The sequence below is a fragment of the Parasteatoda tepidariorum genome, chromosome 7 (genome assembly GCF_043381705.1).
Source record: "Parasteatoda tepidariorum isolate YZ-2023 chromosome 7, CAS_Ptep_4.0, whole genome shotgun sequence".
Taxonomy (NCBI): Eukaryota; Metazoa; Arthropoda; class Arachnida; order Araneae; family Theridiidae; genus Parasteatoda; species Parasteatoda tepidariorum.
This window is the reverse complement of record NC_092210.1, coordinates 67,199,217-67,221,649: the sequence shown is the minus strand read 5'-3', so window position 1 is coordinate 67,221,649 and position 22,433 is coordinate 67,199,217. Positions and strand designations below refer to the sequence as shown.

The 22,433-nt window shown below is 26.1% G+C and overlaps 1 protein-coding gene across 7 annotated transcripts in view; it reads right to left on the bottom strand.

The window, feature by feature from the left end:
* The window catches only part of LOC107445518 (solute carrier family 15 member 1), a 79,245-nt gene that overhangs the window by 17,298 nt on the left and 39,514 nt on the right, over window positions 1–22,433 (bottom strand). For 6 of the 7 annotated variants that reach the window (XM_043045767.2, XM_043045768.2, XM_016059927.3 and 3 more), the window contains 12 exons: window positions 13,049–13,145; window positions 11,168–11,309; window positions 8,983–9,069; window positions 8,456–8,555; window positions 7,180–7,270; window positions 6,807–6,884; window positions 6,134–6,216; window positions 4,621–4,698; window positions 4,447–4,536; window positions 3,154–3,198; window positions 1,775–1,896; window positions 183–264 (listed from right to left, as the gene is read on the bottom strand). In XM_043045767.2, the coding sequence (XP_042901701.1) occupies window positions 183–264; window positions 1,775–1,896; window positions 3,154–3,198; window positions 4,447–4,536; window positions 4,621–4,698; window positions 6,134–6,216; window positions 6,807–6,884; window positions 7,180–7,270; window positions 8,456–8,555; window positions 8,983–9,069; window positions 11,168–11,309; window positions 13,049–13,145 (1,095 nt within the window). Of the gene's footprint in view, window positions 1–182; window positions 265–1,774; window positions 1,897–3,153; window positions 3,199–4,446; window positions 4,537–4,620; window positions 4,699–6,133; window positions 6,217–6,806; window positions 6,885–7,179; window positions 7,271–8,455; window positions 8,556–8,982; window positions 9,070–11,167; window positions 11,310–13,048; window positions 13,146–18,437; window positions 18,552–22,433 lie in introns of those variants that run through there. The other variant, XM_016059926.3, reaches the window with a different exon arrangement.

Here is a 22,433-nt window from a genome sequence, read left to right as displayed (position 1 = left end):
TAATTTTCCTGCAGTTTAATATACTTTTAAATAAAAAAAATGTTTGATAATATTACATACAAAATAATTTAAGATCCTGCTTGCAATATTAACTGATTTCACTAGCTCATGATCTAAATAGATGCAAATAAAACTGATAAAAAATTAGTCTATTTGGCGAAATACTAAGTCAGGATAATTACCTCAACACCCAGCTCCAGAAATCCAGCAACTACAAAAGAAACGGCAGCAAGCAATCCTCCAATGGTGATTCGTTGTAATGGCCTATAAATAAGTGCAATTTTCCAGTTAGATTAAATATTATAGAATAATCTTATATATGTTTCTAGGTTCATATGTTTTATCTAATATATGATTAAATATTATAGAATAATCTTATGTATATTTTTTAATCTTATAAAGTTTTCAAGGGAGTTCTTTCTAAACTAAGTTACATGTAATTACCAGATCACATAGTACTTTATTCAAGAACTTTGCTATGGAAAAATATTTTAATATATTCTTGTAACAATAGAGGATCAATAATTAAAAGTGGACATGCCAGGTCTAACCGCAACTACTGAAAACTCAAATTATTGAAATCCCAAAAATTTAACAGACAAATAAACAGTTCGATCCAAGCTGATCCACCCCCTACTCATAGGATGAATATACTCGTTTTTTGCGAAGTTGATTTTCAAAGGTAGCTTTGAAGTGCTTAGTTAACACAAGAGTTGTTATGCAACAATAAAAAACCAGAAGTAGTAATTTTTTGAGTGTTGTGCATGTAAGGAATTTCTGAAAGTGGCTTTGAGGTGGGTAGTAAATATATGAGCTGTGATACAACAATAAAAATCAGAAGAAGAAAATCTTTCATGTTCCTTGTATATAGGGGATTTCTGAAGGTAGCTTTGAGGTGTGTAGTTAATATATGAGTTGTGATACATTAAAAACTAGAAGTAGAAAATCTTTCATGTCCTGTGTATATAGGGGATTTCTGAAGGTAGCTTTGAGGTGTGTAGTTAATATATGAGATGTGATACATTAAAAACCAGAAGTAGTAATTCTTTCATGTTCTGTGTATATAGGGGATTTCTGAAGGTAGCTTTGAGGTGTGTAGTTAATATATGAGCTGTGATACATTAAAAACTAGAAGTAGAAAATCTTTCACGTGTCTTGCATGCAGGGAATTGCTAAAGGCAGCTTCAAAATAAGTAGTTAATATTTGAGCTGTGATGCAACAATAAAAGCAGAAGTAGTAATTATTTCATGAGTATGTCATTTTTGGGAGCTAAGTGATATACAGTAGGGAACCGATTATCCGGAACGATGGGACCATCGCTATTCCGGATAACTGATTTTTCCGGTTTTTTGAATCATTACAAAATGCCGTTTTTTTTATTGTCAAACACAACTAAAAAGAAAAATATTTAGAAATAATCTTAAAAAGAAGAAAAAACGATAAAGTGATACACTAATGATTATTTCTAAAATGATGGTAAGGTAAACATTTTTTAAAAAAGAAAGAAAAATCCTAAAATGTTATGAGGAAAGAAAAAAAAAATTTTTTTTAAATGGCGGGAAAATTTATCGAATTTCGTTTTGGTTTTCTGGATAAGAGGTTCTGTACTGCATAAACACGCACACACACACATATATATATATATATATTGTTTTTTTTTTAATATTAGTGCTTGGTTAACACAAACAATTTTTAAAATTTTGAGATAACATTTTCAAAGATTTATTACGAAATACTGTTTCCAACATAATATAAGTACAGTAAAATACAAACTTTGTGAGTAATCTGCATTTCCCAAGTACTGGATACACAACATAGTCAAAAAGTGGAATGAAAATGAGGATCAATATAGGATTTGCAGCTTGTAACTGATCAGGTTTAATGGTTGTGCCAAACTGCAAAAAGGATATAATTTTAAAAACTTCATAAATTATTGTTTGAAAGTATGAGAATGAAGAAAAAGTCTAGGAAATCTAAATATGAATTAAAAATAAAAGTTTCTATCCAAGCATTACAGTTTATTAAAATGAATTTTATTTTTAATGCTATGAAGTGCAACATAACCATTTTTGTCACTTAACGATGTTGTACACTATTAAGCGTCATCAATTTATAATTTCTAATATCAACAAACTCTGCAGTAACAGAATTTCCTCATTTGAAAAATGACTGTTAAAAATTTTGGCTCACTTTTCTTAAATACTTTATTTCAGTTTTTATTTGAGATTATTTTATGCTAAATTTATTATTTTTATAGTAATGTTTCAGATTTTTCATATAATTAAAAGAAGGACCATAGTGATTGATACTTTTTATAAAGAGTAGGGCCTTATTATCGTTTGGGCCCATCTGGTCTGGTTCTGGGCACAGTGCCAGCACTAAATATCTGTAATTAATATTTATTTTTATAATTTTACAGTATTATCAATATTTGATATACATGCTTCTATATTTTGTAAAACATTGTTAGTTTGATTTACTTTTAGTTACTCTAATGAAAAGTCTTCAAGTTTTTATGATTAAGCTGTATTTATATGAATAATACAATAAAAATCCAATGTTTTTACCCATTTTAAACCACTAGTAATCTATGAGATTCATAATTTAGAATTTATTTAATGCAAAAAGAAGTAATATTTAAAAAATTTTAATGGGTTTTGTTAAGATTTCAAAATTTTTTAAAAATATTTTACCATTTAATTGTGACTTTTTGACTCAGAAAATAAGAAATGGTACATTTCTAAAGTGGAAACTACATTTTTGTATCTGATTTCAAAACTTAATTAATAATTAGCACATTTAAGATCAATCTTACAAATAATTAAGATTGGAATTTTATAAATGCAAGTCTAATAATCAGTGTGCTTTCTTTATGCTTTTATCCTGTAGATATGTTAGATTAAGATCTGCATAGAAGAAGCTGCCTATCTAATATTTAGTATCCTTTTAGAGCTGAGGTGTTATAGATAGTTTGCAATAGTTTGGAACGTAAGCTTAGTTGGTGGGTAATGCAACCCCAAGTGGGATAATTGACTGAGTAGACCATGAACTACCTTGACTCGCCCTCCCAAACTGCATGTATAGTTACTGCATTTAAAATGTATAATAACTGTATGTAAAATTATATTTAAACTATTAGAAAGCATATTTACAAATTCTCCATCCATTTTTGTTGCCTGTAATGTCCATCGAGAACCCTGTGAATAAAGATATTTCAGTGAATAATAAAGCATTAATGATAATAGCTTTAGGAATATTTAATACAAGTGAAAAAAATTATTAAATTCCATTAAGAAAAACTGATTATATAATTTAACAAAACTTAAGATTTAATATATATATATTTCTTTTCAAAGTAGGGTAACAGCAAAAGAAAATTTATGTAAAGTATGTTTCAAACATATGCTGATACTCTGAAATACTTAGTATTTATTTTTAATTTCTTAATTATCAATGCATTTTAAAACTTTCTAAACTTTGATTCCATTGTTTTGAAAAAATTAAATACTACGTCCAGTAATAGTAGCATAATGCTTAGTTTTACTATTTATTTTATCTATTTTCAATTCATTTTACAGTTTTAAATACAAAGTAAGTGTGAGTAATAAATCTGGGGTAAAGACAGATTTTCAACATAGTGTAATTGTAACAGATAGTGTTAATTGTTACAGTTCATGGTACATACCAGGAGCAGAGCAGACAACATGTATCATAATTATCCTTAGAATATTTTTAAAAATTTGAAAGATACAGGAATTAATACAACTTTAAACTGAATGCTCTAACTGACTAAACAAGAAATGATATCTTTTTAAAACATTTTTTAAAATTATAAAAAAGGAATATATTATATAAAGAAGTTTTTTTACACTTCAGATTTAAACAGTACCTAACAACTAACATTATGATCATTTTAGTTCGTTAAATTAATGTAACTTTTCCATTAAAATAAATAAAAATGTTTAATAGGAATAAAAAAAACTTTTCTATATTATTTTCAATTAATTTAAAAGTTTTTAGTTAAGTTATGGAAGATGATGCATATTTTTAAAGATTAAATTTAATACAACTACAGAAAAAATATTTACAACAATTGTAGAGTTAAGAATTATTTGACAACTCGAAGAATTTTTGTTTTTAAATATAAATTTTGGACTGGAAATACTAACCTAATAGAAGCTTAAAAATTTTCTTAACTGCAAGTCATAAATAAAGCCGTCTTAAATTGTATTGTCTATGTTGAAAATTGTCTATGTTGAAAAATTCAAAAAATAACTCAATAAAAAGATAAATAACAGTTGTAATAAGAAGGTTATTCTCTGTACTCTTTTAAAATATAGACACACCAAATGATACAAGATTATTTAATGCATTGTACAAGCTTTGCCTTTCTTTATAAGGCAACTACCCACATTTAAAAATTAAAATAAGTAATTCGCACTTACTGTTTGATCAAATAGTGCCCAAAAAATAGGCAATGGTATGTAGAGTACAAGAATATGCAACACGATCTTGATGTCTGCGATCAATTTTTTCTGTAAATAACAGTTATATATAATTTTATTCATGAGCATACTAAATGATAAAGTTTAATGGAAAAAGTTTATAAGTATAATTACATCATATTTATCTTCAGCATAATCTAACCAGTGATCTTTCTTCTTTTCACTGCTGCTGAATTTCTTTTTTATTGCATGCTACGTAAATAGAATATAAATTAGCTATAAAGCAAAACACAAATTATAGATACCTAAATTAGCTTCTTGTTCAGATATTAAAATTTTAAAAAAATTTATAAATTATATGCAGCTGAAACTTAAAAATAAACTATAAAACATTTAAATTTCTTGAATGAGTTGATCAATTTCAGATATGTAACATTTATTAATCATAATGTAGTAATCAATAAATTTAATTAGGCAGTAAATATTATATAAACAGCAGCAATACAAAGAGTTTCAAGATGTTATGTACTCAAAACAACAAAAATGATGAGAGAAAACAAGCTCGAATGTATACTTTTTCAAAAAAGATCAATAAGAGATATACGATTAAGAGACATACAAAAGTTAATAAAAGAAATTAACAATTTATTGAATTCGAAACTTTATCTTTTTGGTATCAAACAAATATACTAAACAGATTTTGAGCAATAAATAGAAAAACTACCTAATTATCAATAAATATTTTAGAAGTTACAAAAGTTTATGAAACAACAAAGGGAAAAGAATTTAAATTATGTCTAAGAGTATTCAGGATATATTAACAAATAAATTTAAAAGATTTTAATTGTTTAAAAGATTTTAATTGTTTCAATACTAACTTGATTTTAAAAGAAAACTATCATCTCACTACCATTTTTTTTTCAAAAAAATATGATATAATTATGTTTAAATTGATTTAACATTCCAAGGTCCCAGATATTTATGAGACTTAAAGAAGAAATGACAGTGGCATTATTGATTCAATTCAGGATGTACTAATCAATAGCAAAAAGATGAAATTAAAATAATGGAATTATTTTTTAAGCATAATTTGCTCTGAAAATTAGTTAATTATTAGAACAAAGACTAGTTTAACACTATTGACATTGTTCTTGAAACGCAAAATTTCAAAATCCAGAAAAACCACTGAATGACTGGCTAAAGTTTATGTGCAAGATGTAATTTGCAGATGCAAGATGCAATTTGCAGATGCAACTGCATTTGTCAGTTACATACTTCTAAAGTGCAGCATGTTTTTGCTAAAATAAATCCAGAATTGATGAAGTAAATATTGCACCAATTTTATGTGCTCACGATATAGTGATTGTTTTCGTTTGGACCACAGGGGCAAGCATCGATTGTATGAGCATTCAATAAGTATAAACAATGCTAGAACATAAAGTCTTGGCAAATCCTCTACTAGTAGTTAAAAAGCAATTAATAAATTAATTATTTAAAAAAATTAAAAACTAGAAGTTGTAAAATAAAGTAAAATACATATTATAAACTATCATTTATAGCACAAAAACGTTTTCAATTATAAATTAAAATTTACCTAATGAAGTTCAAAGTGAAATTCTGGTTAGGATCCCAAATTCTTATATATAAATGGAAAAGATATAATAAAAAAAAAATAAAGAAAACTTACAAACATACACCCAACAACTGATGTCAACACGTTTCCTTTAGGCTGTTCTATGATATACAGAGGTTTTCCCAAAAGGAACAGGACTAATTTTTATAAGAAAAAAACTTAATTAGATGTGTTCCTTACAAAAATATTAATTCATATCAAATAATGAACAACATTTGAAAAACTATTTACACTGAACTCTTAGTAAACAATTTATAACGCTATAAAAACAGTCATTTTTTAAAGACAAACGAGCGATTTTCTAAACATAAGTTAAATTTACAAATATTGTAGAATTTTATTATTTTAATAAGTAATTTATAGTTATTATTTCAATATATTTCAGAAATATAAAACTTTTTTTCTGTCATTTCAGCATCAAAAAGAGTATTTACAGTTTTTAAAAATATTAAAAGAATATAATGTATTTCGATTAATAGGAAATAATGTTTAAAAAAGATTTAAATATAATAATATACTGATTATAATAACTATAATATGAAATAACAAAGATTAAATATACATTTACATTTTACACAAATGTAACAACAATAATGTATAATAAAAACTTTATTGTACACAATAAACAGAACAGTTAGATTGTTAATAATTTGGATTAAATTGTGAAATAAAAACCACTAAATAAAGTTAAACAAAAATATACTAACATATAATAAATAGAACTTACTCAAAGCAACAACCATTAATGCTGCTGGTACCCCAAAAGCTAATGGAAAGCAAGTTTCTTGACCCATACATGATTCTGCTGCAAATATAAAAATATTTCAAAAAAATACAATTTTAATTTTTTGTTTTTTCTAAATTATAAAGTTTATTTATTATAAGCTGGAAAATTATTAAAATTATTACTAATATTAAAATCTTTAGAAGTGTTTATCATCGCTACCTTTTAGATGTTCTGTTACATTTCTTAGTTATTTATTAATGAGCATTATTTGTTTAAAAGTTAAAATAATTATCACGTTAATATTTTTCTTACTGAGTCAATCTTAGCATAACAAACAACATATCTAAAATCAGTGAATATAAATTTAACTTACATCTGAGAACAGGAGTTAAAAGTGTAGAAAAAACACTACCACAATTTATCATGAAGTAAAATATAGAAAAGAAACGTTCACGCTGTTGAACCTAAAAATAAAAATTAAAAAATTACAAAACAACTAGGAAGCATCAAAATTTTATTTAAAAACATGCTTACATTATTCAATTGTTTTAATTATAAATTATCAAATTTATACTTAAATTATCAAATTTATTTTAATTATAAATTATCAAACTTATACTTTAATTATAATTATTAAATTTATACTTATTATAAATTATCAAATTTATACCTAAAATAACCAAAATTAATTTATAAGGAACAAAACTTGGTTTATTTTGAATCAAAATCAACATATAAAGGTTCCAAGTTAAGTCACCCAAAATGTTTCTGAGGATTTTGGAAAAAATGGGACAAGTGATACTACATCAGAATTAAACTGGAAATTGATATTTTTAATAAAATAGGAAATTATTAATTAGACAGTGCAACAAACTGTGAAGCACCGAATCTCATTTATTTATGTACATGAGAGGATACTGCGGTTACAGTATGTAAAGCAAGTAGTCGTTCCAATTGCTAGTATGGACGAAATATTTGAATATGATGTCTCTGATCGTGAGCAATCAGAAGTCATTTGAGGCATAAACTATACATTTTATCATGTTTGAAAAGTTATAGAGAACTAAGATTTTCAAGGACAATGTCAAAGTATATCTATAATATACTGATTGTAGGCAAAAAAAATAAGGATTGGGCAAAGGTTAACTTAGATGGTGTGAGATGGCACAGGCATATAACCAACAAAACCAAACATATTAATACTAAGTTCTCATTAACAGGCAGAACTTTTATTTACATAATTGTCAATGACAAATGAATTAAATTTAATAGAGTTTAAACAAATTTTTACATATAAATATTATTTACATATAAACATTATATTATATTTATTACAAATAAATATTATTTATTATAATATTACATATAAGAATTATTGTATATTGGTTAAAGATTAATATACATTTTGATTTTATTTATATTACAAAAAAACTCACATCTACCAATAAACTTTTTTTAGTGTGGGAAAGGTTAATTGAAAATAATAATAAATAGTTTCAATGAAAATTAAAAAAAAAATCACTAATAATATAAATAATTCACAAATGAGACAGTTGAAGCAAACAGCTTCAGCAAGAGTTTGAAAATTTCTCAAATTAGCAAAATTACAAAAAACTAAGTAGAGAAAATTACAAAAAACTAGAATAAACCTGATCTCGATGAAACTGATCTCCTCCAAATGCCGAGACACATGGTTTTATTCCTCCAGTTCCAATACCAATCACGACAAGTCCCAAAAGACTGACAGTCCTAGTAAAAATAGATTATATGAGCTACCCATGTAATATAGCAATAAAAAAATTTTTCTTTTAAATAATATATAATTTTGTTATTAAAGCATAATTTTATCAATATTAATAGTTGAGTGAATAGGTTGTATAATATAACATAACAAATTATTGAAATTGTAACACAACATGTGGGTGTTTATATTTAAGATCAACATAAGAAAACTCCAATTAATGAAAAGAATTATTAAATATGCTTGAAACAAGATCAGAAGCTATGTGAAAAACTTTTTGATGGCAAATTAAAACACATTTATTGACTTAAATAATTCTTTTAAAAATAAAGCAAAGAAAAATGCATAATGGGAAAGTCTAACTAAATAAAGAGAGATAAGGAAAATAAAAGTTCTTAAAAATGAATCAGAAATTTTTAATTATTGATTACATACCTCATAAGATCCAAAGAAAACGGGAAAGCTCCAACAGAAAGCACAATATTTCCAATTACATAAATAATTGAAACATAGAGAATAGTTCTGAAAAATAATTAATTCATGAGTGAAACATTTGATCAAAATAAAGTTTTTCTTTAATTGGGTTTAAACTAAAGTCTATAGTACAGTATACTTTTTTTTCTTTTTCTTTTTTACCCGAAAAGCCAAAAGTGGTCATAAATAATTAAAAACGATTTTTTTTTGTTGCATTTTCTGACATATATAAGTTCAGGGCTGGACTGAGAGAAAATCGTAAGTAAACTAGGAATTTTGAAGAAATCAGTCTATACTAATTCAGTCAAAAATGTTCCCCAAGTCATAGTAAAATTTTAAAAAATTAATCATATCAAAATTTATACCTAAACTAAATTTTCATAAAAATATGAAAATTTGTTGTGTAGGTCCATTTTTAATTATCAAAAATTTTCTATTCCTAAAATTTACAACTATTTATTGATTTTTGACAAACGGTTATAAATTTAATTTAGAATTGTTTAAATACATGTATGATTATGTGTACTTTAGAAATGCTCGTAGTGTACCTAACAATCGAAAAAAAAGTTCACATTGAGGAACTATAATTTTATTGGCAAGTGCAATTACAAATCACAGCTACTAAAATGCTTGTTATTTGACCACACTGATTGAACATAGTGTTTAATGGCAACATTTTCAAGCGCAATGCTACTAGAAGTGGCTATATTGCAAATGACAACATTAAATACTTAGATTAACAAAATAAGAGTCAGTATTATAAACTAAATCTGTCACAAATACTAAAAGGAAAGTAAGGAGAATACAAAAAGGATTGTGATTAAAATGGTGTCTAGATCAGGGGTTCCCAAATGCTGTTCCGCAGAGCCCTAGGGCTCCGAGGGTTAGGATTCTTTTTTTAACCAATAAAAATTTTTGAAACCAATAAAATTTATATCCAATTAATAATTCATTATTTATTTAATATTTCTGTTATTTTTATAAAATTATTTAGTTAAAATGCTTGTGAAGAAAGAAATTTTAAAGCAATGATTTTTCTAATAACAATATAATAACGGAATAATGAAAAAGATATTTATGAAAAATTCCATTAGTATTTCAAATCGCATAAAAATTTAATTTAACAACGTCGAAGTATGTTTCGCAAATAATCCATTTCCATGTTGTTGTTTTTTGCATTTTTATTTTAATCTAAACCATATTTCAGCTATTTTATTTTCAGAATACGCATGTTTTAAAGTCAAATGAAGAACTTGACTAGATGCCACTCCAGACCTGTGAGTTCAACTGTCTGAGATTAAAACCAATTTTAAGACTAATATTGATAAAATGATATGATGAAATTAAATGATGATTCACTAAATATTTTTAAAATAATTAATAAAATTTAGATCATAACATATTTTCAAAATAATTAATAGACTTTCGTTAACATGTATTCACATTTGCTAATAAAATTTATTCATTAAATAAAGGGGTTCAGCCAAAGCTCGATAATTTAGTGATCCACAGCTGAAAAAAATTGGAAACAGCTGGTCTAGATGCTGTAGAGCCTATATTTAACTAAAAATGATTAATTTTTTAAAGGTTAATTCCATTAGAAACATGCATGCTATCAAAAAGCGATGATAACAGTTTTCGCAAGTTAGTGTCTTATTAGTGAAATTATGCTTTTATTTTTGTTTAGAACCCATGTTATAATATTATTGTTATGGGTAAAATTATTAAACTTTAATTATAAAGTTTAATAGTTACTCACTATGGTAATAATTAAAATTAACGAAAAGGCAAAACAGCTGTTTTTATAAGTAAGCATCAAAGCAACAAACAAATTGCTAGACCAAACTCACAAAATATAAAAAAATAAAATTGTTTCTTACATCAAAATTAGCATGACTAAAAAAACTATTTCAATTTTCATAAAAATCAATATATTTTGTCAATAATTTACCTTAAAATAATCATGAACCAGGTTTTTTTCAAACCATCAAATTTTTTTTATCTAAATTGAAATGCATGAATGAAGATGTTTTTGTTCCTTAAGTATAATTACAGGAAATAAATCCAGTTAGTCTTAAAAAACCAAAGACCGAATTTTAACTTCTCCTAATTTAATAAATTTATTAAAAATAGATAACATTGTTACCTAAATTTTCCTAGCCAGGAATCGCTAATGATGGCACCCAAAACAGGAGTAAAATAGGCAAGCATAACAAACAGATGGTACAGCATGGTGGATGTGTTTTCACTGTAAAGGAGCTGCTTCGTGAAATAAATCATGAGAATTGCTGAAATGGAATTGAAATAATATCATTTAAAGTACTAAAATTAATAAAAATAAAAGAATTTTATGTGGATTTTATTTTTGGCATCTTAAAAAATCAATGAAATTGGTTTTATTCCATTTTGGGGAACTGCTAAAAAACCTACTTATTACTGGTGTCAATGATAGACGGTTTTTTACAGCTCAAGTAAAAGTTGTACCATAAATTTTTATGAAATTTGGCCTCAACGATTTAGTATTATAGTCATTTAGTTAGTTATTGAGATATGACCCCTGGTGGTGTTTGTTAACAAAGAAGTAGAACAACAATAATGGTTGTGGTAACAAAGAAATTTCTTTTCTTTTTCCAACAAAATTTCTCTAATCCAATTATCTACTTCTAATAAATACTTACTATTTATATTTTTTATTTTACTCATTATCAAAGCATTTATTATCGTTGATTTGAAATAATTTGTTAATAAGTAATGAGTAGTGTTATTTTTCTTTCTTAGAACTTTCTGATATTCCTTTTTCTTTTATTGAGTTTCATAAATCATATTTCCTCAACTATGTTGAAAAATTAACAATTTATTTGATACTAAGTTTTAAAAAAATATAAAAATAAGATAAAAAACATGAAACATAAGTATAAATAGCTTGATTTGAAATAATTCAATTCTACCTGATAATTTTAAATTCGATTATAATATAATTAAAAATTGATTTAGAAGTGATATTAAAACATAAATAAGATAAATTTTTAATACAAATTTCATAGCAGAAATTTATTTGACTTAAACTTGAAAATTCAATGCAATGCTGAAATCAAGTATAAAATAGAGAAGCATATAAAAAAGTATGAAATTAAGCATGAAGTATAATGGCACATTAATAAAAAAAAAAATTCTCTTGGGAGAAACATTAACAGACATATGCTGATTAATTTTGTATTAAAGGTAAAAGAGGTACTAAATGCATTAAAATTCTTTGAAAGTTTTTTTTTAAACCCATAACAATGTTTGTTTGCTTCATACTTTATAAAAATAATTAAAAAAAAAACAATAATTTTAATATTAATTAACCTAAGTTTATGCCTCTTATTACTAATACCATGGTATTAAAATGGTAAATTACGTATTAAAATTTTAATAAATAAGGTGTGATTTGGAAGAGTATATTATCCATGCATATATATGTGATTGGTAACAGATATTTGTCTGCCTAAGTTGGCAACAATTGAGTTAGAGAGTAAATGTGCTGGATCTATTTTATTGCCTTCTAAAAATATGCAAGCATTAAGGTGTTCCTGCATCTTATAAGAGTCATTGTTTTTAACTTGTTTATAAATTGAGGAAACTGAACTGAACTGAACTGAAAACAATAAAGCTATTTTCATAGTCAGAGGAAACAGGATTTTTAAGGTGACTATTAGAAACTCAGTAGTTTTCACTGGGTTTCATTTTGTAGTTTCATTTCACTAGGTTGATTTTTATGTTTTACACTCCATCTTCCTCACTAGTGATTCGGATTCGTCAGATTATTGATAACGTTTTTGCCTTTTCCTCGTTAAAACATTACCCCTAACGTGCATACTTTTGTCTACTTCAGGTTTGAAAAAAATATATACAAAAGGTGGTCATTACGTAACATCTTACACATTAATTTTACAAATTTTAGCAGAAGGATGAAGTCTTAAAAAAAAACCCTCCTAAAACTGGCACTCGTAATCAAAATTGCAAGAAAATTAATATAGAAACTTACTGCGCATTCCATAGAAGCAGAATCTTTCACAAAACTCATTGCCGAGAATGAAGAATACAGACTTGGGATATTTTCTCTCCCCATCACTATTAGATTCCTAAAATATTAAATTATACACAAACAATCAAATAACACTCTCTTAATCAAAAGCAAAAAAGGCAGTGGTGCTAACAACAGAAATAAGTTTTTCACAGAGAAGACAAAGTAAAATCAATTTATCTTTTCCCGTTCTTATTAAAAAGAGCATATCCAATGCTATTATATGTGACGGACACTCCAGAACTTTTTTTACAAGATTATGCGGATGTATACATTAAATCTATAGTATTCTCCCCTTTTCCTGCGATATTTTAAATTTAAATACTAAGGGGAAAATTCATTACTGCTAATTAAAGTTCAAATTGATTTTAATTATTGATTATGTGAATTTTAAGACTATTAATTAAGTGAAATTTTAAGAAAATTTGGGAAAATCAACTTTAAAATATGTATAAACATCATGGAAATTTTACGGAAGATAATCACATTTTGTCACAGTTTTTCCATGAAAACTCGACGGTTGTAACCGTCCTTTGCTCATCACATTTTTTTTTTTAAATTTCCAAGAGGAAATGATGGAATATTACATCTCATTTTTTTCGATGTATAAATTAACATATAAATGCACCAGTACACTTCGTACTAATGATGTTCCCTTTTTTATTCATTAAAATGTGTAAGGTCGGCTTATAGTCGTCACTTGGCTATATATCGCCAAAAACCAGATAGTTAAAGTCGTCATTTGCGGCAACGTGTTAACAAGTTCTAACGCTAAGCACTTCAATAACATTTAAAATTATAATAAATGTTTAGCTAGATGTGAATGAAAGATTATGTAAAGGGATTTTATAGAATGCATATTTACGTCCAACTATATATTTTATATTTATTTTTGAATAATAGTATATTGACTTCAAAGACTTACAAACTTTTGAAACCAAAGCTAACGCTACATTTATTCGCTTAGTGAAAGAAAAATATTGCATATTTTTTGCTGAAAACGAGAAGTGTCGTGACATTTTGGCAGACACAAAGCAAGCTCAAACCCAGAACATTTAAAATTAACAAAAAGATTTCAGTCAATCTAAACAGACATTCAAAGCATCTAATTTATAAATATTATCTATAAACATTAAATATTTAACGTCTAAATATATCATACAATAAACAAACGTATTTCCTTCAAATTAAAAAATATATTAATTGTTGCGTGCATGATAACAAGGCAAATTTAGTTTATTCTCATCAATTATACACAACTTAAACTAAATCTAATTAATCCGCATCTTAATTAGTTTTAGTTTAGGCAAGTAATTAAATATTTAATTTAATATTTAAACTAAATAAAGAACTTTATTTGTGAAAATACACTTCGTGCTACACACATCAAATTAGTTATTATTAATTGTGACGTTATTCCCACAAGTGTGCGAGAATAATTCACACTATTATTGATTGAATCAGCAAATATGAAACTTTGAAACAGCGAGTAAAACTACAACAACAACGATAGAGTAACAAAGAAAACATCTAAAAATGATAAGTCATGGTTATAACAAACATCAAGAAACAGTATCACATGTTTTCTTGAATCTTTTATACAAAAAAAAGTTTTTCCTTTATTGTAATATTTTCACAAATCAACGAGCTTTTGCTAAACTTTTGCTATTGCTTTTTCTTTGAAGGGTAAGACAATAACATTTCGTTCTTTAAAGTCTCATCACAACTATTGTTAAAATAAACTGTTTCTCAAATTTTTAAAACCTTAAATTTTATAATCAGTTGAGTAACATATTAAAGAATAATTAAGCAAATGAATATTAAAGTTGTTTATACAAATCGTAACTCGAAATCTTTCAGTAATTATAACTAAAAAAAAAAATGGCTGAAAACGAAAAATATAAATATAATAGATAGGCGTATTTTTTCTTCCCAACTATAAGTTGTAAAAACCAAATTTAGTAGATACTGACTGCACCTCGTAAAAAATTATTAGAAATATGTTTAATTATATAGGTATAAACAATTACTTTAGCTTAATATCAAAGTATTGGTTTAAAAATTTAGTTAAAAAGTCAATCATGATAATCTCCTCTCCCCCTCTAACTACATTTGGTATGCGTTTAAAATTAATGCTTTGACGGTACTACGAATAAAAATGCAAAGTATAAGTATTAGAGAACTGTTGCGTTTCGGAGGACCGTAAAAAACATCCAAACTATTATTAATGCCAGTGATGCTTAATCAATTATGATAATAATTACTAATGGTATTGTGGTTATAGATACTGTGATTTATTACACCCATTAAAACGGAATAATACTGTGATTAGTTACAGAAAAAGATAAAGAAAGGAAAGGCATTATGTCAAGACAATTTTTTTCTTTTTATTTCTTCAGTCATTTATTCAACTCTGCGAAGCATAAACGATTTTGTCACTTTCTCATTTCCTAAACATTGTCGGCTGGCGAAAAAAAACGAGAATTGCATTATGCTCAAGTTATTTTTTGCTCAGTTGAGTGTAACAGCAAGGCATGCCCAAGAAAGTAGATACGTTTCACTGGCGAAAGGTATTACCCACCATTAAGTTACAAAGTCTAGTATAACAAACAGTTCATCTTTTGCAAGATATAACTCGAATTAACCGCTGACAAAAAATAGCTAACACAAAAACACATTTCAATAAAAGAAATAATAATAGAAGAATATTTGTACAATTAAACTGAATGACAGTATTCGCTTATACGCGGGGGAAGGGGGGGCATAGGGGTTATGACCCCCAAAATTGAAAAAAATAAAAATAATAATTTTTTCAATGGTTTACAAAAGAAATAAAATATTTCAAAAATTATTTAAGGGGTCATATACACCTATGCAGGTCGGAAAAATCGATTTTTTTTCCTCCATCTAATTATGTTCTTCACTGTTTCAAGACTTGTAAGCAGGACTTGAAGTGCCCAACGATCTTTCCAAGATTATAAATGCCTGTGACATCGATATGTACCCATCAATCAATATGTTGTTGAGAATTTTAGTAACTCCGCCAGTTAGTGCAGCAACAGCAGAACGTTCCTTTTCAATTCTTCGACGTCGCAAAACTTGGCTTAGAGCAACTCAAAAACAAGAACGATTAAATGGACTCGCATTATTAAACATTCATCGAGAAATTGATTTGGATGTTGAAAAAATCACTAACAGATTTGTCAAAGTTTCTAAAAAAAAGCATTACATTTATTATTTAAAGATGTTGAATACTTGAATTATTTATGTATTGTTCTATTGTTCATTATGAAAAAAATAAATGAGAAGACTAGCATTAAAAACCCCAGCTTTTTTTTCAAAAAAATTTTTTTATAAAAAAAAATTATTGTGGGGAGGAGGGAATCTGAGTCTATGACCCTCCCCAGGAAAAATTTCTGGATCTTATACGTTGGAATAGAGATGCTAAACAAATGATTGAGATGTGATTAATCCTAAAAATTAATTAAACCTAAAAATTCGAATTTTGTACTGATTTCTCTAAGCAGATAAGGCAAGCTTGAACCATATATACTTTTTCAAAAGTTGGGTTTGTAGACACACACAAACAGAAACCGAAATTTACAAACGCTTATAGAAGAGATTAATTCCTAACATCAGGACAGAATCTAGATGCCGTAACGTATTGTTGACCTTAAACTTAGAAATTAGATTTCTTATCTTCATTAATTTAAAAATCGGGAAAATACTTTTTTAGATAAGATTTTCTTATTAGATACGAAAGAAATTCGCTTGTATTCCGTTACTCGCAACATTTATTTATTTAATATTATTTTATTAGATGCGAGCTAAACAAAATGAATACAACAGAAGATAACACGGAACATAACGAAAAACGAATCAACAGCAAAAAAAAAAAAAAAAAAAAAAAAAAAAAAAAAAATGCCATTATGCAGTTTTGGACACGAGAAGAACCGGGCAAAAATCGTTAACACGAAACGTTCCAACAAAAGATAGCATAATGATTATATTTATTTTCAGGAGGCTGGGCATATTCAAATGTACCGAGGATGCTCGATCATAGTTTATTTTAAAGCTTTTTACCTACCATTTTTCCGTGTTTGGATCACATATATTGTTTATAGCTTTAATCATTTTATTTGTAAAGATTATTTATTTTAAAATTATTTTATGAGGAATTTTAGAAAAACATTTTTATTTCAAAAGTCATCTTAATCACAAAATTTAACATAATCTCTTACCGAAAGCATTAGAATGAAATCAAAAATTTTAATGAACCCCTAATTTTAACATGTTGATGAGAATTTTTTTTTCTTACTTGATATTCGTGCGACCGTCTGCTTATAACTTCAGAAAATACAGGGGAAAATATCAATAAAGGTATGTTTACATAAAATGTTGTTCAAGAAGAAAGGCCAACAGTTGTTGGTCTTCCATTTATTACTTATTAGCATTATGCTTTCGTTCATGTGATCATTTGCAGTTAGAAACATAAAATTTATTCATTTGGTTATTTATAAGCAAAGAAGTTCAAGTTTATAACCAATATTTTCATTACACCTTGTAAAATTTTGAATTTTTTAAAAAATTTTCAAATGTTTAAAAACAAGAGAATTAAGTTTCGCTTCTAAGAGAACGATTACTCTCCATAATATACTCCTGAACAAATGACAGCATTAGATAAATCATACTTTACTGTGTGAAATGTTTTTTTAAAAATGCGTATTCTAGAGTTTCGATGCATATTTAAATGAAACGATCGAAACTTCGAAATTTATTTTTCTCCAGAAAAATAAATAAATTAAGCACTTTAAACTTATTCATACATCTTTAGAAGAATTTTTCACAAATTAAGCATTTTCTTATGCTTGTATGAAATAGTTTTACAAGAAAATGTCATTCTTTTCCACGGGAAATGGTGATTAGTACAAGTCAAGTAACGATTGTTTTACAGTTTAAAATAATCAGATGTCCTGAAACTCAATAAAAAAAAGTTATTACAGAGATATTATTTTTAAATATAAAGGTATTCTTTTAAACATTAGAGCATTTTTATTGCTTATAACATAAATATCACTGAAAATAAAATTCGCAATAAACTTATTTATTGTTCCCACCTTTAAAGTAGTGCCAATGTGACTTAAATATTTATATATACAGACACATTTTTAAAATATTCTTACAATTTTTGCAAGCTTTCGAAATATGTTTTAAAAGTTCTGTGCAACCACTTATGGAATTTGCTGAATTTATTTGATTCATTAAAAAGTTATAGATCTTTAAATGGATATTTATATCATTAACAAACAGAATTCCTAATGTAATAAAGTTTTAACGGAAATTAACATACCAGACACCGCATATTGCCAAGTCTTGAAAAACACAAGTTACTCTGAATCCTATGTTATTCCTAAGTTTTAAAAAGTGAATGTAACTATAACAATAGATAACAATGATCTTTTATAGACTTAATTTTCTTCCAAAGATAACTTTTATTTAAGAAAGACGAGATAAAAACGAGCCCGAAGTATTTTATGAATGCCTTTATTGCCATGAAGATCGGAAATTAAATATTTGTAAAAACAATCTTTATCATCACAAAAGGATGCGATTTAAAACAGATGTTGGACACAATGCCTTTCTTTTTCGTAGAAGAAATCAATACCTTTCTCAATAAAACTTCTTATCAGAATCAGAGCTTAAGAAAAGCAAATAACCACACGGGTTTTTTTTAAAGAATTCTTTTATAAACTGCAATAATAGAATGATTTAGCTATTTATTTCAAAATGATTGCATTGGATACCAGACCATAGATGTTACTCGTTTACTTTCATATTGAAATCTTTTAATTTTTCTTGAAATCAAACATTTAAAGATAAAACATTTTATAACAAAATATTTATAAGTATTCAACAGAGAGTTTTATGGATGTCATTTGTACTTTAAACTGGTTTACAGCGGGTCTTGCATGTAAACAAATTCAATCTGCTTTCCTAATTTATTAGTAAGCATGTAAATGTAAGTATTATATAGTAAGTATTATAGTTATTTCGTTATCAAAATCGTGAAGAGTTTTTGAAAGTAAGACAAAATTAAGAATATATAAAAATATTTTCGAGCTTAATATTTCTGCAGAGTTTGAATGTGTTTAGCACTCAAGGTTGGCAAGTTTCTGCCGAGGTGGTTAAAACCACAGGTAGAAACCGGTTAAAACTGGCATGGCAGAAACTGGCAGAAATTCAGAAAATGACATAAAAGTAAGTACTGAGAAATATTTTAACCAATGAAATTGCTGTTTACATTTATGAATTAGTGAATCTAACCAATTATATTGCCTCTTACATGCAGCAAAGATTAAAACTGTTACTGTTATAATAATTGGATTGTTGCCATGCAAATTAAGTCTTGAAAATAAAAAAAACTATTTGAAAATAGCTCTATTCAGTTATGTTAAGAGTTAAATGATAATAATTACTGAATTTCAGAGTTTAATATAATAAACTAAAATCTAGTATTTATGTTTATTATTACAATACTTTATTCTATATAAATATTTGACATACTGCACTCTTTATATTTAATATAAACAAAATGATATTTATTTACAAACAATGAATTAAAAAGTTTGTTACAGTTACATGGAGTTACATTTTTCAGTTTACTAAGACAAAATGTCATTAAGCTATTACTAGAACTAATATAGACGTTTTTTTAATTTTTGCCAGTTTTCACAGGTTATAACCAGTTTCTGCCACTGACATGGCAAAAACCAGTTTTTGCCGGCAAAAAGCCAACCCTGTTAGCACTAAAATTGTATTTTATAAGAGTGATTCCACAAACATAAAAATATTTGGTGTTGTAATTTCCGAAAAAATTTTTAAAAATTAAAACAAAAATAAAATAAAATAAATAAATAAAAAAAAACAATATAATACTTAAAACATTAGTTAATAATATTTTAATCAGCAGAGATAAAAAGTTTGTACTTTATTTTTGTATTTTTGAAAAAGCATGTGAATGGTAAAACGGGCATGTTCTATTACATTCAGTTCATCCATGTATAGATAGTAGACTTGAAAATAATCACTCGTCACAAGACAAGTCAATAATAAAAAAAAGTGGCAATTTAAATTAAATAAATAACCGATCACTTTTTCCCATCATTTTATTAAAATTGTTTAATGATAAAAGTACTTTACAGAAAGAGACTAAGTATAACAGAATTTTGATTAAGATGCCCAATAATGAATCCATTCAAAATTTTGATTCTTTAGAATCCATTGATTTGTGATGGAAAGATATATACAAAATCAGTATGTTTACCTAAATTTTGTCACATAATTTTTATTATTGAATTAACTTTTTTATAGCCGTAGATTATTTCTAATACAATTTTTTTTTTAAAAATATAATTTAGTCCAAGAGAAAAAAAAGTTTGCAAAAAGTGGCTATTAAATAAAAAGGACCTATCAATATAGATCGCCATCTTATAAGGGTCTTAGATACTTGGGTTTACTGGCCACTGGCTACAGACTGAAAATGTAAATTTTCAGGTCTAATCGATAGTAAAGAACGAAACAAAACCAACAAAAAAAAAATAAAAAATAACGATACAACCTGAAAAATTTCGATATAATGATTGGATTTTCATTAATTAGTGCAGGTAATACATACTTAAAGTTTTTAAATCACTTTCTCAAAATAAAAACATTTTTTTTAAAACTTATTCGGATTTATTTACTCCCGAAATCGAAAAATTATTGTCGCAATTTATCAATAGAGCGTTCGAAAGTTTTATCCACCTAGTGTCATTTCGACAGAGTGTGCACATTCTTCTAAAAGACATGAGAGGACTCTAGTTCTAAAAGGTTAACAAACTCGTGAAAATAAGAATTATGCAACGCTTTTAGCGTGGAAGCGTGCTGGAAGAAAAATGCTTCCTAGAATTTGAAATAACGTCCTTTTATACAATAAAAGACATCTTTATTCGATACCATAATGTAAATAACGTACCTTCAGTTGCATTTTTTTTTTAATATTTATTTACAATTTTTCAACATGTCACTCATGTTAAAGAGGTAAAAAAATTACCTGCACTGCTTATGAAGTTATAGTGTTCAGCACTTGTAGAATTGGAGTTTACACTATTTTACATAAGTCATTTAATTAAATATTTTCAATTACATTTATATTAAGAAAAATTTAGATTAATGTAAGAAAAATTGTTTTCATTTATGCTATTTTGGACTTCTCTGAGACATATGTATGTTTATAATCGCTTGTAATTTATGTTGTGTACTTCGCTATATCTAAAAACGATAATAAATAAAATTAAAAAAATACTAAATAACAAAAAAAGAACCATGCATAATTAGAAAATTTGCAAAACTAAAGTTGATCTTACATGCAAAAAATAAATCTTAATAATCATTAATTAGTACCGTAAAACGGGGCGAGTCTACCCATTTTTTTCAGTTTGTCAACTTTCAAGTGGTCAAACTTTTGTAAATATTAAAGAAAAAAGGTTTTAATAGGTGTTTCGGAATCGCTATTTATCCCTCTTTAAAGCTGTGAAATCGATTTTAGAAAATATTAACAGTTACGCTGTTACTGTATATTTTTATAGAACTGCTGACAAATCTCTNACTTGTAGAATTGGAGTTTACACTATTTTACATAAGTCATTTAATTAAATATTTTCAATTACATTTATACTAAGAAAAATTTAGATTAATGTAAGAGGAATTGTTTTCATTTATGCTATTTTGGACTTCTCTGAGACATATGTATGTTTATAATCGCTTGTAATTTATGCTGTGTACTTCGTTATATCTAAAAAAGATAATAAATAAAATTAAAAATATATAATAACAAAAAAAGAACCATGCATAATTGGAAAATTTGCATAACGAAAGTTGATCTTATATGCAAAATATAAATCTTAATAATCATTAATTAGTATTGAATTTAATAAAAAAAAATGCTTTGTAGCATAAGGCGTAATTTTTAATGACAAAATTTAACATTTAAAGAAAATCATTTGAACAGTTGTCGAGAAGTAATAATTTAAAAATAAGACTTTTTTTTAAATTTTATAGAGTGAAAAACTATTCAATTATTTTAAAATTATTAATTATAAAAAAAAGTTTTGTATAGTCTTCAAACGTATTTTTTTTTGCAATAAGATGATGTTTTGGGGTAATTAAATGATCCCGTGTTCCGTAGCATTATATTCGACATAAAGCGGCATATTCTGCGGAAAAAACATTTAAACTATTAAAAAAAACAATATTTGATGGTAACATTTTTATATAAAAATTTTCAAAAAATGACAATTTTTGAATT